The sequence below is a fragment of the Poecile atricapillus genome, chromosome 17 (assembly GCF_030490865.1).
Source record: "Poecile atricapillus isolate bPoeAtr1 chromosome 17, bPoeAtr1.hap1, whole genome shotgun sequence".
Classification (NCBI taxonomy): domain Eukaryota; kingdom Metazoa; phylum Chordata; class Aves; order Passeriformes; family Paridae; genus Poecile; species Poecile atricapillus.
In genome coordinates this window covers 2,879,432-2,897,121 of record NC_081265.1, presented here as the reverse complement: position 1 = coordinate 2,897,121, position 17,690 = coordinate 2,879,432, and the positions used below count along the sequence as shown (strand labels likewise).

Below are 17,690 nucleotides of genomic sequence, written 5' to 3'. Positions count from 1 at the left end.
CAGTTGTGCTTTTGATACAAAAGCCTTTGTTAATTGAGTTGTGAAATTGCTTCCTTGATGCTGCGTGCTGGAATCTGTGGGACTCATTATTCATAGGCGATGACTATCTTCAGAGGACTTAACTTGCAGCCAAATAATTCTCTTTTAAGTTATTTAAAGTTATTTTCTGATTTAATGTAAACTCGCTTTAAATGTGTAGTTTATGCTCTGACTCGCACATGATTTCCCTTGAATTTCCACAGGCACTGTATTTTTAAGTGAAATATATTTGAGTCTTAAATATGTCTAGAGAAAATATTCACTTAATTTCAATGGGATATTCAGCACTGTAGAGTGAAAAACTGAGCCAATCCTTTGTAATTAGGGAGTGGCATAACAGTGATCACTATGTCCTTGAGTCACTAATAATCCTGTAGAGACTGAATATTCATTTTCACCACATACAAATGGTGTTGTTATCATTCCCAACAAGTGATATTCTCCTCTTTGATGGTTTACAAACAACTGTAGAAATGTCAGAACACTTCAAGCTATGCCTTTAAAAAAAAAAATAAATTAAATATTCCCTTTCTTTTCCCATGTAGATAGCAGAGGTTGAAGCAGATCTGAGCAGATCAAAATTGCTCCGGGAAAAGCAAGCCCAAGAATTCTCCTGGCAGTTGGATGAGATCAAGAAAAGATATGAACAACAGGTCAGTTGCTTTGCTCCTCCAGGTGGAGGGGAGAAAACACCCCTTCCTGCAGCTATAGGTCACTGTGTGTTGCTGTCCTTCCTATAAAAACACAATTTCTAGATATGCAGAGTTTTGTCATGGGGCTGGAGGGGGGAGAACCTACACAGAAAATAATTTTTCTTTCCTCTTCACAATCCTTTGTACCTCCGACTCTTTCAAATTGTTTCCCAGGCTTACAGGTGGCAACACCTATTTTCATAATCACCAGGTTCAATTATTTCATGCATTATCTGTTTCTCTTCTTGTCAAGAAACAGCAGTTTGTTCTTTTTATCATTTTTGACACGGGGAGTGTTCGGTACGAATGCTTGTTTTGGCCCACTGATGGTGATTTTCTTCTTTGTAATGTAATTTCAGGGTTGGGAAATACTCAGGAAACGCTTGGGTGGAGACAAGAAAGTTTTGTTCAGCAGTGCTGTGAAATGTAAAAGGGGGAAAAGCAGAAGAGGAGAAATTATTGCATGATACAGACTTGGGAGCTAAGGAGCTGCACCACCAGACTCTGGTGTGAGCTGGGACTTGGTGACAAAACTAAAGTGGCACTTGGTGGTAACACCTGCTGAAGGATTGAAAGGGGGTTTTTAGTACTTTGTAGGAATGAGGTGGTTAATCCATGGAAGTTCTCTCTTATCACTGTTCTTGTGTAGATCTAAGCTTGCATTTCCAGCAGGGAAATGTGGTTTCATTTCTGTTTATCTTCTGTGCCGCAAGAGGATAAAACGCTGTGGTTGGCTTTGGTGCCAGGCCTGCTCTGGTCCATCTGGAAAGGGCTTTTTCAGGGAATTAAGGAACAAGATCACTTTGGTAGGTGTTGAGAGACCCCTGCTCTGTGCTGGGGAGGAACAATGGTGTGTTTTGTGTGTGGCTCTTGGAACAGAAGGGAGTTTGTTGGGTCAGATCAAAGCATTTTCCCTGTCCTCACTCAGAACTGTCAACGTCACCACTTGTGCTGCCACCTGACAGAGGTGACACATTGGCCTCTGGAAGGGTGAGGGACATCTCACAGGTGTTCAGCTTAACTGGGGGATGTTATTTATGCTGATTCCTGCATTTAGTGATTCAGAAATAGTCAGAGATACTGGAGACTTGTGCAGGAAAGGTGAGGAAGTTTGGTGTGTCAGTGACACACTGAAAGGAGAGCGATGGGAGTGTCAGGGTCGGTTGGACATCTGCCTCAAACTGGAATTTTTTATTTAATCATACTTTCACATCAATTTAGTGATACAGTTGGCTCACTTTTTTTGTTTAATAAGTTCTCATAATTTGTAATGCATCTTTAAAGTCCAAAGTAAGCATTTATTCAAAGATTTTATTCCCATTTTCCCATCCCAGATTTTAATCTGCAGAGATAAATGCTAACCTGTAGTGTATCAGGAGTTACAACATTCCTGTTCCTACCTACAAGTGCTAATTTATTTTTTTACTATTTATGGTAACATCCACCAAGCCATGGATAAAATTTTTTGCCAATACTCAGCTAACTTTGCACACTAAAGGCAAATTATAATGTCTCATATTGTCGTGGTTTAATTTTATGTGCCTTCTTATATTCAGACATTCCAGAGACTGTGTCAAAAAAACCCACAAAGCAAGAAATTAATATGAGAGTTAAAATTTTTTTTGGTGAATCTATTCTATAACGATGTTGATATTGTGGTAAACGTCAGTGAAAGCATTTTTCACTGAGATGTTTAGTGTTTCCCATTTATTTTATTTAGGATAGCTGCTTTTACTGTAAGAAAGAACAGCTAAGCTTTATGAGACATCACTGGAACCCAAGGGTTTCAACGCTAAACAGCTAAACAATGAGAGCCTCAGAAGAATTTTCAGTGGAATCCTGTTTATGCCCTTTTAAAAAAATTATTTCTCTTTGTACTTCATCTGGAATGTCCTTTGAAAGTTGGTGAGCATGAAGAATACGTGCCCCTTCCTGCAGATTGCAGGGGGTTATCACTGGGAATGAGGTTCTTTTGGAAAGCACAAAGCTCCTCCTGCCCCACCACGGAGCAGGATGAGCTCAGTTCTTCCACTCTTAAAATTTCCTTTCAGTACTTCCAACTTCTGTTTCTCTGCACTGCTCTCTATTTATGCTTCAGAGCTTCTAAGCCATTTTTAAAGCAGACTTTTCCTTGCCTTCTTTTACTGCATATTTCTTTGGTTGTTACTTGGCTAGGAACAGATTGAAAGTGTTTAAATAGAGCAGTGAATTCGAAGTGGGGATACATTTTGACAGGGCTCCAGCAGACTTCCAGGTGGAAATAGACACCCAACCAAAAACCAGGATATTTCAGCTACCTGAGAAATGTAGTGATTGCTTTGAGATGTTGTGCCTCAGGTGTCTGAATCTAATTGTCAAATGAAATTTAGACCTAGAAGGGAAATTGCCCTACAGATTTATTTTTTGTTGGCTGTCATGGTGAGCAACAGGGGTAGCACTGATGGCGACCTGGGCAATTCAGTTGACCATGATTTTAATCAGATTGGTTATAAAGAACCAAATTAACTGATGTGTTGCCCAGTTCTCCAATCTGAGAGACATTTTGGAAGTGTAGACACTTGGAGCAGTGGTTTCCCTTCTCTGCTTTATCTGAGTGGTTGATGTCACAGGACTCTGCTTGTATACTGATTTCAAAACAATTATTGGTGTGAACATGGGCTGTTCATTGTGGGGCCTGAAAGATTGCTGTGCCTGCAGATTAGACATACTGATATATTGATATTTATCTGATATTTATGACAACAAATAACCTGATACATTGATATTTATTTATCTTTGTCTTTTGCTTCAAAAATAATTTGGAAAAAAAAATGAAAAGTTAATAAAAACAACAATTAATGCAGTTAATATTTTGTTAGCTTTTCAAATGCACTCAAATCCGTTAATAAAGCAAAAAGAAACTTTTGGATCCTGCAGTATTTGGTTTCAGCTGTCACATGTCCCTCCTGGTTCCAGCTTCATCTGATTCGGCGCCACTTGCTTTTGAAGTATCCACTGAGAACAGTCTCAGAGAGAAACTGGTGGGGTTTTTTTTTTTCTTCTTTAAATATACTTTAGCTCAACTTTGTTCTAGTTGCAGCTGTTAGATTTGAAAGTATATTTTGAAGAAAAAAAATAACTCCAGCAGCACCAGAGTTCCTATCTGCTGGGAGCAGCTGCTTTCGGCACTTCAAAGCCAGTGGACAGCACAGTGAAGGCCTCAGCCTTTCCTGCCTTTGAAATGGTTGCAGTATCTGTAGTTGGGCTTTATGGCACTGTCAGCACAGGAAGAAAGGTTGTTTGGTTTTTTGCACCCACTCCCTTTTTTTTTCTTTTTTTCATTTTTCCCCCCTTCTTTCTAATTACATCCTCAATTTAGCTCAAAATACCTGTGAGGTGTTTCTGATGAGTTCATCTTCTACAAGGCCAAATGTCTGAAAGAGCATGTGCCTAGGCTTTTCAGTAATGGATTTTAGTCAAATTTGATAGAAAAGTTAAGGAATTTGATGAGTTTTTTTCCCATATCCTTGTCAGTTGAGCACTTTCTGAGAGCACATCTCTCGTGGGGAGTGGTGGTTCCATGGCAGAGATGGGACAGGGACATTCCCCAGCACACTCAAGTACATGCACACCTTTGTTTCAAGCAGATTTTCATAAATTGTCAAGAATGGAACACTTTCAGTGAATTTAATATATTCCTAATGCTTAAATGCCATTAGCTTGTCCTTCAGAAAAAAGTCCAAACCATTAATAACCACTGTGATCACTGTTACACCCATTTTTTGCTGTAAACAGCTGCTGAAGTGACTGAGTGAATGTGAAATAAATGAGATGCAAGATTAACAAGAGAGCCAAAGCCTAGGAAATTATATTTTCCAGCAGGGAGAGAACACACAGTAAAGCAGTTGATGAGTTATTGTGATAGGAGGATGGGGTTACCTGATGAATTATGGCTGTACTCTCTGAGATTAGATATAAATAATCCTTTTGGTTTGGTTCATCTTTAATGGTGTTTATTCCCTTGAAAAATAATTGTTCATGCTTCCATAGGAAAGTGGAAAGTTGTTACACGATAGCTGAAGAATCTCCCTGTATCTCAGGAAATCCTTTCTTGTGACATTTATTGTTGGGTTCTGACTTCTGTAAAAGTTATGAAGAAATTAGAGTTGTCATCTTGTCCTGTGTATCCAAATAGGGAAGAAAGAGACACCTTCAGAAATATTTTCCTGGGTATTTAATGAAATCACTTTGAAATCATGCTAAAGACAAGTCAATAGACAATGCCTTTAAGTTGGGAGCAAGACAAAGGTGTGGTTGAACTTAAATATGCCTTTTATAATAAAGGAAGTGAGGTAAAGAAGTGCAAAATAGCTGGTTAAAAGTGGAAAAGAGCATGTTTGTGATGTTACCTGCCAGCAGCAAGGACAATATCTGAGGTGCTGCTGGGACACTGTTCTTGTTTTAGCAGTGTGCTGGAGCAGAGGGAAGTGTTATTGAGAGGAGAAGAGGAATATTCTGTAGATCTTTTTGTCTTTTATAACTTTCAACTGAGGTTAATTTAAAGAAAAGAGTGAGGTTCTCTCAGGCAAAACATTAATTTAGTAATTAACACTAATGGAGATAACAAGCTCAACCTCCAGCTCGCTTTGTCCCCATACCCTTGCTGTGTTAAAGAGCTCCTGCCACTGCACTTCCATCCTAGCTTTCCTTCTGGCCTCATCCTTCATTTTCTGTTTTCTAGCTTCTCTTTTACCAGTGTGGTACCCACCCAAGTGAAGGAAACACTTGCAAAGCCCTGTTTGAAATCTGCAATTCCTCAGACAGAACAATGTCCCAAGAATTTCTTAGCTGTACATTAACCTGGCCATTTCTTTTCTGACATCCACAATCCATTTTTAGTATGCTGGTTTAGTTATGAGGAGAGAGTCTTTGTGAAAAGCTTTGTTCCTCTCCTCTTTGTCTGTACTCTAAGATAATTGAAATACAGTCTGTTCTTGCAAGGAGGCCAAATGAGCACGTTAGTAGAAGCTCTAAATTTTTCATGTCATCGGCAACAAGCTGCATAAATTTCATTTAATAAATTAATCTAGGATGCATAAACGTTTCCTTTGAACCATCCTAAGACACAGATGAATACCATTTGTGCAGAATATCTGAGGAATACTTTCTTCAATCAACATCAACTTTTCGTTTTATAGCTAAAACTCACAAATGGGAAAAGGAGACAAATTTAACCTCCAAGTGAAGAGTGGGTGGAAATCTTCTCATGATGCCATTGCTGTTTACAGAATTGTTAACCAGACAGATGGGTATTTGCACGGTCTCCTCCAGGCATCTGACTCGTGTGTGATTCAGAGTTAAAAGCCTGAGCTCCCTGTGTAGTCAAAGAATCCACTTTGAGGGGAGGAGGGAGAGGGAGGCGATTCCAGAAACACAAACGGGTGCCTGCGGTAAACAGCGAGTCAGGCGAGTGGCTGGGAAAGCAGCTCTGTGTTCAAAGAAGGTCCTTGGATAAACTGAATCCCTAAACAAAGACTACATACAGCAAATCCTGCACCAGAGCCTGCTGCAGAGAGGCGTTTGCAGTCACTCAAGCTCTGTTAGCTGGAAAGAAATATTTCTCTTTGCAGCCTGCCGTGGGTTTGGTGGTGTGGGTGGGCTGGGGAGGGAGCTCCTGATGTTCATCGTGGCACCAAGTTGGGTTTAATCACAGGGATGCAGCTCCATTTCCAGTGAATTGTTACGAGAAGGCTGGAGAGGGATTTGTCACAAGGGCGTGTAGTGATGGGATGAGGAGGAATGGCCTTGAGCTGAAGGAAGGCAGATTTAGAATAGATATTAAAAAATTCTTTACCATAAGGGTGGTAAGGCCCTGGCACAGGTTTCCCAGAGAGGTTGTGGACTCCCCATCCCTGGAAGTGTCCCAGGCCAGCTTGGACATGGCTTGGAGCGAGCTGGGATAGTGGAAGGTCTCCCTGCCCATGGCAGTGACTTGGAACCAGATGAACTTTAAAGATCCCTTCCAACCCAAACAATTCTGTGGTTCTGTGATTTAAAAACAAATTTACTCGTGTCAGAAGATTGGGAAGATGGAATGATTGAGGTAGGGTTTGTGCTGCCCATACTTTAAAAATATTAACATTCTGAAAAGCCTTTATAAGTAAAAATGTACAGATCAGGAATATAATTTTATATAGTGAGAGTGAGACCATTCAGGTGCATAATTTTAGGGGAGGATAAATCAAACTGCAGTTTGGCTAAAGACCAGCTCGTTTCTTTTAGAGAATTTCTCGCAATTCTTAGTTTGCAGTTGAAAAATAATTATTAGTGGTTGGTGAAAAGGTATAAGTATTACAGAAAACAGAGTCATGCCAATTAAATTATTGCAGCCTGCAGTGAAATAGGAAGTCATGTACATTACCCCACATGTACCTGCTGCTCCAGTGGTAAGTGTGGTTCTGCACAGATGTCTTTTTCACTGTCTCATTTGCCCTTGGCTCATTACAGTATCTTGAGAGACCTTCATGTGCCAACTTAGAGAAAAATCTCCCCCAAAAAAGTGTCAATAAAAATCTATTTAATTTACCTGCTGCAAAGGAGCTCTGGTAAAAGGGATTCTGGTTTTCTTTCTTAACTTGCAGTGAAGATGCTCTTTTTCTGCCCAAAGTTAGGCTAAACCAGACCCCAGTGTGATTAATACTCCTCCAGCTTGCAAGATCAGATTACTTTTAGCAGCAGTATTTGCAGAGATGGGTAATCCCCATATCCTCACGGAACACACACGTTTATTTATAGGCTTAGGAGAGAGAAAACGCTCGATTTTGCTGGAGTTGTTATTTGGGGATAGATCATGTGCTGTGCCCTGCCTGGGGTAATCATGCAAACACCTGATTTACAAAAACTTAAATGATTGTAGGATAGAAACAGTGAAACCAGACGTGCTGTAGGTGTGCTGCAGAGTGAGTTTAGCTCAGTTCTTTGCTGTGACACGTGCAATACATTGGTGGCTTCTCCAGCCCTCAGTTCACTCATGCCAAAACAGTGCTTATAAAATCATCCTGCCTTGCAAAACCGTATTTTATATAGGTGTTACTTAAAATATTTCTGGAATTGCGGACATAAATTTACATGAATTTTCATACTTTGGTGTCAAATATTTATTGTAGCAGTTACATTTTTCAAAGGGGTAGTAAGCTAACTAATTTCCTTTCCCTCCTTTGGGGACTCTAAAAAGAATTTCAAAGGCGTGCTTGTTCTTAAGAACAAGTTGAAATTGTTCTAAAATTGAAAAGCCTAAACTTAGCGTGTGATGTAAAAGCAAAATCTGGGTAGTAGAAGGCCTTGTCTAAATTAGGGACTTTCAAAAGGTATTTGCTGGCGTTGATTATATTACAAATCTTTGGCTTCTGAAAACATCTCCTGCAACCAGGGGCTGTTTACTGTCGATCTTTGTTCTTCAGGCGTGCTAACAGCAGCAGGATTTCACCTTGGCTCTGTATTAATTGTCTCTTGTTTTAGCAAGTTGTCCTAAAGCAGTACAAACCATGCTGCCAGATTTGTTTGGCACCTTTTTGTTAGCGTGTGTGAGTGAGCACCAAGAGACTGTCACACTTCTTGTGTTAATCTTTTTTATCTCTTTGTTAAGAATTTCGTTTTCTTCTTAACATCCTTTTCTCTGCAAGAGTAAGGAAATTTAAATTTCGGTTAAAAGCTAAATTTAGAAGCAATAGTATAATTAAAAGCTAAATTTAAAATAAATAGTGTAATTCTGATGTAAATCACCTGTTGGCTGTTGCTTTGAATGTTGTTCTATCACACTGTGTGGAGATAATTAAAAAATGAAAAATTCAGCTAAGAAGAGATCATAATTTTCATATATTTGTGGTACTTGATAACAGCAGTGGTAAGAAAGGCTCTCTCAGGTCAGACAGACATTCCTGCTTGGTTTTGTGTCCAGGCCATGGCTGGAGACAGGAACAGATGCGCAGGGAAGGGAATAAGAGATTTTCATCTTTGGGAGGACAAGATGAGGAAACATCCAAGGCACAATGAGTGCCCTGTGATTATGGTAATGGGGCACACACGATTATTTAATGAATGTTCCTTTTCAGCATCGCCCCTAATGCCCATTGTGGATGTCGTGTTGCTTGTCTGGCTGAAATGTATTTCAGGCACCTACCAGTGCCTGTCCTCTGGACACTGAAGTGCTGCATTGGAGCAGACACTTGAATGTGATCTGATGAAGTGCTCAGCACCGAGGGGTAGATGCAGAAAGATCTCAACACGAGAGAATTTTTGAAGTGGTTTTGTTATATCATTCATAAAGGCACTCTCTGCCTCAAAGAGGAGACTGAATCTGTCTGGTGTATGAAGAATTAATACAGTTTTCATGCAGTTTCCTGTGATGAAGAAGTCCTGTTGCTGCTGAAAAGCAGCATGGATTTTCTCCTTCCGTTTTTTTGGTATATGCTAATTTATTTTTTCCCTTTATAAAACAACCCAATAACAATACACGAATGAGAGAGGGAGGAGTGGAAGATAAGCCATAGTGCTTGGCATCAGTTCTGAGGAGAGCAGGAGCTTGAGAGAGTGCTCACCAGGGCAGGGGATGGCTGCTCACTCACATGTGGAATACCTGCTAATATTCATTAGGGAAGATGGTTTTGGAGGTCTTCGAGGGATGAGAATGCTCTCGTCCTCATCCTTTCTCTCCTCTCCTGTTTCTCCACCTCTGCTCCCTGCCAGAAAAATCTTAAAGTATCAAACTAAAGCCATCATGGGGAATATGTAGCTTTAAATGAGGAGGGTTTTAAAATTTTTCTTCAACAAATTTGCCTTTTGTAAAACACCTTCCCTCGTGGTATCAGCCTTTTTTCTTTCCACCTACCAGCTGGGGGGACACCCCTCCTGCTGAAGAACCTTTTGCTCATTCCACCTATTAAATTAAAAATACTTTGTGTCTATAAATGCTGTTAAGTGAAGAAATTACCAAACAAAACTAATTACTTTGGTCAGTGTGGTAAAGTGTGTGACTGGTTGGAGAAGCAGGGTGTGTTCCCTGCTTCCTCTGGGTCTTCTGGTAAAAAAGTGACAGCTCCAATAATTGAAGCTCCCCACAGCAAACTGCCTTAACCCAGACCTACATGGAACAACTGGCTGAAAACCCAGTAATTAAGACAACAAAATGTCTGAAGGGAAAGGCCTCTCCTGTTGACACGATTTCTTTTGAATCAGGTCTGATTTATGAGGAAACACTAAACATATTTTCTCCTAAATCGGGCTAAGAGTGCAGTTATTTTAGGGAGCAGCAGCTCTTTCTCTTCGGCACAGGATGGACACCGCGATCATCTGGGAGAAACCAGTTTTGTACAGAAACCTTGGGCAAAAACCTGGCGTTAGGAACTTTGTGTGAGGATCCCAGGCCCAGCATGGAAAATGTGAGGGGTTAACCCCTGCAGGGACTTCAGGCATCTCTTAATGAGCTCTTTAGTGTTATTAAATAATGTAGATATGTTAAACCGTGCAATGTTGCATCTGTTCTCCTCGCTCCGTTTGCGGAAGGATGCTCCCAACCGCAGCGCGGACGGCACGTTTCCCTTTTAAACTTGCAACACGCTGATCTGCACTTGGAGGAAATACCCTTTTTTTTCACATTTATTTTAACTTAGCTTCAAATTTTCCCCGCGGAAGCCGGGCAACCAGCTGATATCATTCCAGAATTGAATGCTACAGCTTTAAGATAAGGTGCCGGGCGCTCTCCGCGCTCACACAGCGGCTCCTCCCGTCCGCTCTTTTTTTCCTTTCTCATGCTGAAAATACCCCACCATGTTCACGATAAGAGATTTCTCTTTTTTTTTTTTTTTTTTTTTTTTTTGTTATTTTCCTTCCTTCCCCCCCTTCCTCCTTCTCCGAAATCCACCAAAACTGAAGAAAAATCCAAGTGACTGTTCTTAGCAGCTGTGTGGCCCGGAGTTCAGTGGGGAAGCGGCTTCCTGCCGTCCCTATTCATCACCTGCTTCAAAGGCGGCCTGGCCGCTCCAGTGTGCAGGCCAGGTAGGGTGCCTTTGTGCGCAGGCGGGAGGATTAATATCAAAGCTGCAGCAACCAGGCCCTTGGTCTCGGGCTGCCATTCAGGCAAGCGGGGAGAGGCTAAGAGTGGCCAAGGTCACAGCATCCAGTGTGGTGCGGACTGGGAACGGCTCCTGAGAATAGAGGGCTTCTTATGAAATCATGGTGCAAGCTTGCGGCACAGCAGGTGCCCTTCTGGAACACATACATCTGTTTATGTTGGGATAGCGTAGCTGACAACGGGATAATAGAGCTTTGTTTTTTTTATAATTTTCTTGCTCTTTTTTTTTTCTTATTTAAGGGGGAAAAAAAAAAAAAAAGACAACTCTATGCGCCAGCGTTGAGGAATATCGCAGGAAGAGCGTTCGCTTTGGAAATCATAAAGAAATCTTGCAAAGCTTTAATTGCTGGGGTGGGGGGTTGTGTGTGTGTATACTTAAGTGAAGGGGCGAGCAGGCTGCCTATTAACCATTTAGGATCCTCAGCCCTGCTGAGGAGCAGCAGCGGGATACGAGGGCACCCGCCACACAATGCGACAATGCCTCCCCTTTTTTTTCCTTTTTTTTTTTTTTTTTTTTTTATATTATTTTTTTGGACGCTTCCGACATTTGTACCAACAAATTGGGTAAGGATGCGCTGGATTTGCTCGGTTGTCTCCATTGTTGGGATTGTCTGGAGGAATTCTGTCACGCTAACGGTGGCTTTTTAAGAGGTGAGGTAATAGTGACGTAAAAATAAAATTGCCAACTTGATGAAATTAAGGGGGAAATTAAGCTGTAGACGAGTTGTCATGACGACAAGGATGTTCTATTGATGAACTGTACTCCTCCCTGTCCAATCAGATAGTGGAGCTGAAGCTGGAGCATGAACAGGAGAAGACGCACCTATTCCAGCAGCACAACGCAGTGCAGGACTGCCTGGTCCGAGACCATCAACGGGAGATCGAGAAACTGGAGAAGCAGCTTTGCGCTACCATGGCAGAGCACGAGAGCCAAACTCACGAGAGCAGGAAACGAGACGGCCAGGTAACGATCAATAACGCTTGAAAGGCGTCCGCTTATTAGAAATTGCTGATAATGAGTGTTTCCTGTTTGCCAGCATTGTTGGTGGTGCTCACTGGGGGAGCATTTGCGAAACTGGCACATAAACGTGATTTCGTTTTCCTTTTTTTCCTCTTTTTTTCTTTTTCCGCTTTCCCCCCTCCCTTCCCACTACTGAATAGGGCTTTAACTGCAAAAACCACAGGTAGCCAGATTAAAAATCCCATGGTGCGCTATAACTCGGCCTATTTATAATCTTGTCTCATTTTCTTTCATGATGGATTTGTTTAAGAAAAAAAGGTATCTGTTCTTTTTCCCCCCCAGCCCTCACACTCACCCCTCCTTTTCTCCTTCCTGGGCAAATCCATGTGAATTACATCTGCTTCGTTCGTGTGCTTTTTTTTGTTTTAAATCTCTGCAGGTAACTCACAAATGGCTTTATTTCCTTTTGTTCATGTCTTTTTTTGTTTCAGTTTTTGTATTCTAGATTTGCATTGTGCGTTTGGTTCCGTGTGTCGGATGTTTGATAAGATGATGTGGGTTTGGGGTCGCTTACCATCACGTTTATTTTCCTACACACACGCACCCCTCCCATCCTCCATCTCTGTGGTCACTGTTGGAAGCCATTTGGCAGAATAACCCCCAGCTGGGGTAGCATTTGACTCTTCAAACTTCTGGATGAAATGCACACTGTCAGCATGGAAAATGATCTTTATGAGTTTTCACTTCAAAAACCATCTTACTCCCTTTTTTTCAATGTATTTTGTAAGGATGGCGTGGTATATTTTCCTAAGAGCCTTTATTAAAAAGGCCTGCAATGGCAATATTCTAAAAACTAAGGTGATTTTCTAGTTTAAAGAGTTTATAGAAAATAATCTTTCCTGATCAGCGTTAGAATTGCTTATCACGCATGGATTATTTTATACCCAAACTGGACATTTTGGTGAAGCATCTTTAATGACACGTTTTCCGCGCACCACCACCTTCCCTAGGAGATGTTAGGCTCAGACTAAGAGGCATTTTCACTCTACTTTCCTGTAGACTGGTAGGCTGTGGCTTTTACTAACACCTCTAATGGAGCTAAATGAAACTGAATTGAAAATTTACTTTTGAAATAATTTGGTTTTTCACTATGGACGACTCAGACTATCGAAATCTGGCTTAAGGAAGTCCATTAGGGAGCAAACGGATTCTTGGGGGAGGTTGAGAGTATATTGCAAAGCCAGGACTTATTTCTCCATTTCCACCATTGTGGTTTTCCAATGAAAGCGGGATATACTTTGTGAGAACTCTTGGGAAGGGGATACTCAGGTGGCCTCTGAAAAGAAAAATTCAACCTCGCCTTTTATTTTCCGCTGCATTGTAAGAGTGAACAAAGCCTTAAATGGTTCAAGGGATTGGTTTTTATCTTTGCATTTTTTCTTTTGGCCCAAGATAGATTCATCTCAGCTCTGGATCTGTTTTTGAGTGTCTTTTCAGAGTTGTAGCCTCCTCTCACCTGAATTTCTGCTGTTGTTTTTGTTTTTGCGGACAAAGGCAGAGCTGTAACTCCCACGTTAAAAAAAAAGGCAGTTTTGGAATTATATGGATTTATTCTGTCTACACACCAGTGCTCGTCCCAGTTCCTGTGTCGCTCTGTAACACTGACTACAAAAGGAGAGGGACTCTCTTCAGCAAATCCTGGGAACTGGGAGGTGTCTCTAAGTCCAGCTCTGGTTTGTGCTCTTGGGGGTCATTTCTGGCAAAGGTTGGAGCCCCAAGTTTCGTTGTGCTTTCTGTTTGCAGGGGGATCAGCGATGCTACTACAGGTGCTCTGTGGAAAGCTGGGAATTTTCACAGCTATTGAGGGAATCTGAACAGTCTGAAAAGCAGAGTTTGGCCTTTTTACAGAGCTTTTCTTTGTAGTTTGAATATCCCTGTACAGTCATTTGAACATTGCTGCCATGAGAATGACATGTAAATCAGGGAAAAAAGGCAGTTGCTTTGCCTAGAAGAGCTATTGTTTGTTTAAATTCTAGTGAGACTCTCACAGCTTTCAAGGACACAGATTTTTCCATTTGAGAAAATAAATTGCTCTTCGTTCCTTCCTGTGGTCTTTGTATTCAAATCCACCTCTGTCTTCGCAGTGAGTTCAAGAGACAATACTGGTGTTTCTTACGGAATTATAGCACAGATTTTTAATTTATTTTTTTTTTAATCTTTGCATATGTTTACTAAAAATGTGGTTTTTGGACATCTGATTTGACTAACGGCCAATGTCCTTTATGGAACATTTGTCAGGCGCTTTATGAAGGTAACTCGGTCATTTAATGGGTATTTAACAACGCTGCATTTTAAAAACCTGTTAAATTGGAACCATCTTTGACAGCAGTCATTTTTAGGAATGCTTTGTGCCCCAGCGAAGGTGAGATGAAATAGGAGCGGAGGCCATTTTGCTTGGCGAAATGAAAAGTGGATTTGCTGGGTTATTTGAAAAATTTAAATAATAATTCGTGTTAATCACATATGAGTAGCTTGGTTTGAAGGACCTATCTGCTCAGTGTTGGGTGAATGATGTGAAAGCACCGTTATTAAAGGTATTCACTGGAAGTCTTTCTTAAATCCTTTTCCACATGAAAGAGTAGCGAATATGTATTTCTTAATATACATGGTTAAAATACGTATTTCTCACTATATTCCTGAAGACAGCTATGACTGAGCACTGCAGATCAATTTCTTTTACTAATACTGTGAAGATTAATTTAGTTTTTTTATTGCATATCCAAGGTCTCTACTTTCATGTAGGTCTTCAGATACTGTGAAAGACACTATACAAAATAGTTAGATTTTATTCCAATGTAAATACATTTATTAATGCTTTAATCTCAACTAGGGTAAAAATAAGACTTGAGTACCTTGCCAGATTTTAGTTAAGTGTTAAACAATGTTATTTCTTTTTGAAGGATAAGTCTAATATATTTTCAAGAAAGGAATTTGACTGAAGCGTATCACCTTTTGTGTTGATGATAAATTTCTGGATAACGATTGCATTCCGCTTGGGTTTCTCCATTTCTAGGAATCTTGCTCTGATTTTTTCACCTGGGGTTGAAATGCTTGGGGAGGAGTAAATTGACTTGTAGGTCAATAAAAATCAAAGCAGTACAAAGGCTTTTATGCCATGCTGTGTTCTTGGAGGCTTTTAAATCCTGTACGTTTTCTATGAACTGCCATAATGTTATTCTTTAAACAGTAGCTAATCACACAGAATTATGGTTTTTTTTAAGGGTAGTTTTGAATCACTACTTCTATTTAATTTAGATATCTGGATTTTCTTTAGGAGCATTCTTGAGTTTGCTCATTCTTTCCGCACCTCCCTAAGTAATGTTAGTTTATCCATGAGATCACAGAACAGGGAGCTCCTTGCATGATGGAAACCTTCCTTTGTTTTAATGAAAGCAGTCTTGCTACAGAATCAGTGATTTTCTGAAGCAAGACTTCAGGTCACAGAGGATATACCCAGTTTGCTTGGTGAAATGAAATAGCAAGGTTAGGAAATTTTAATAACTGAAACGGAGGGGCTGAGGTGTCTGTGGTGCCAGTTGTGCCCTCGTATTTCCCCTTTATCCTTTGAATATCCTCCTCTCCCCAGCATCTGCCACATGCCCTCAACAGCTCAAAGATTTCCATGTTCCAGCTGCTGTAGAGGGCTGGATCATTTTCCTGCTCGTTCTTCCACCGTTGACCTTTGGGCAAGAAGAAGAAATAAAATGTACCCCCGTAACATCAAATACAGCACTTGGCACTAAAGGAGAGGAAAGAAAGTTTCCATGAGGAAGCTGAATCCTCTTTCCATGTTCTGTTCTGAGATAATTGGCCAGGCCACTGTGTTCATCCAGTCATAATTGGGTCAAGAGCAGCTGGAGCGCTCGGGCGCGTTCTGCCCGCGGGTGTCACTGATGTCACGATGTTTAATTTTAACAGGCAACGTTTGTGCTCTCAAAAATGAGGCTGCTCTAAGAGATCAGTGCTCTTTAGGGGTGTCTTGGGGTTCTCAAGAAACCCTTATTGGTTGGGAAAGGAAAACCTTGAGTAGTTCTGAAGCTGTGTGAACACAAACATTGAGCGCGGAGCTTGTTACAAAAACCCCAGCAAACAGGCTGGAGGTGGTAAGAAGAGTTAATAAGATGTTATCCCATGGCTGAAGGATCTGTTTCTTTTTTCCTCTCTTGCTTTGTGAACCTTCCATGATCCCCTTGGCCTTTACCATCCTGGTTTGCTTTCCCTTCTCAGAAATCAGCAGCTCCTCCCCTGGTGTCCCATGTACAGCACATCTCATCACTTCTTTTCTGGCATCTCCTCTTCAGAAATGTATTTCTTTGCACTTGGGATCAACAGTCTTTCTGCAGCTATTGCTTTGCACCTGGCTTTGTCTGAATTAATTTGAGCCTGTGGAGTTAAAATAAAAAACCAGTAGCAATCACTATTTTTATTCCAGCAATGATAGTTATTTTCATTGCAGCAGGTTCTTGTTCTGTGTTTGTGGTTCTGTGTAGATAATTAGTGTATCAGCCAAGTGAGGGGAACAGAGGACATTTATCTTGGCTCCATAGATGTATGAAGGGTGGCTGTGCTGCTGTGTGTCTGCTGCAGAGCTCTGTCAACTATTGACAAGAGAAAATACAGAAAAAACCCAATAGAAGCATTACCTACTTGTTTAGTGATAGCTAAATACCCAACACGTGCCCAGGTTCTGTCTGTACACAAATACTGCTGCAACAGTAACTTTGCAGTTCTATATTAATAAGAAGGATTTGGGGAGAATTCTTTTCAGAATAGGAGACTCTATTCAACTTTGATCTGAAAGAACCTATTGTTACCTACAGATAGATCACTGATCAACTCTTCTGCTTCATGTAGTTGCTTTAAGATCTCCAGGCACCAGTTCCCATATGGTTTTCTCCCAGTATCAGTGGAAGCAATTTGCTTGAGGGGATCTGGAGGGTACAGATAGAGGTAGCCTGGGAAATGTTCAGATGCTGATGGTGCTACTGAAATCACTTCTGTTTACAATTTGGAATAAGTAAGTTATATGACTCATTTTCTTTCTTTTACTTCCTTTCCTTTTCTTAGCAGAAGATGTCTTTGGCATGAGAAGAAATGTGCTGTTTGTAACGCAGGCTTTCTCTGCAGCCAATCTGAATCCTGGAGCTGCAATCTAAATATTTGTTTGTTGTATTTTACTTGGAGAGTGGCTCTTGGGCTGCCAGTCAGGCTCCTGTAGACAGACAGCCGTTCCCTTTTAGCCTTTCCCAAACAAAAGCTTTTGGCTATATTGCAGCATGTTTAATTTAGCACCAGTCAGCCCAGGATAATGAACATGACTGTTGATTTAAAGTATTTAAAGTACCAAATATTTGTTGCTGCACTTGTGCGGTTTTCCTTGGTTGTTACTCACAGTCTGCTGGCTCAGGGCTGCCATGGATGCCATTGATGGGGAATATCTGCTGAAATCAGGGATCTGGTGCTGGGTCCCTTGGCGATGCTCACACTGGGCTTTCACTCAGCATTGCTGTGAAATGGCCAAATGCAACAGTTTCCTGTGGAAATACTCAAATATTGCGAACCCACAGAGCTGGTTTTCACTTGGGTAAATACAGGGGGGGCTGTGGGGAGAGTTTGGGCTGCAGCATTGGTGTAATCTTTGAGATAAGAGTTAAAAATGAGCCTTTGCTCTGGACTGGAGCAGCCAGTGCAGGCTCAGTGTTCTCCCCATCAGGGGCTGGGTCTCCTGAGCACATCCCCATCCCTACTCAGGTGAATCCACCTTGCCACATTTGTGTTCCTGTGTCCCACTCTGGCTGAGCTGCTGCCTCGGGCTGGGGGACACCTTTCA

General features: G+C 41.1%; 1 protein-coding gene across 3 annotated transcripts in view; it reads left to right on the top strand.

Moving 5' to 3' along the window:
• CEP112 (centrosomal protein 112) overlaps positions 1-17,690 on the top strand; it is a 159,611-nt gene that overhangs the window by 62,318 nt on the left and 79,603 nt on the right. For all 3 annotated transcript variants that reach the window (XM_058852388.1, XM_058852387.1, XM_058852391.1), the window contains exons 19-20: positions 585-692; positions 11,621-11,803. In XM_058852388.1, coding sequence (XP_058708371.1) covers positions 585-692; positions 11,621-11,803 — 291 coding nt within the window. The remainder of the gene's footprint in view (positions 1-584; positions 693-11,620; positions 11,804-17,690) is intronic.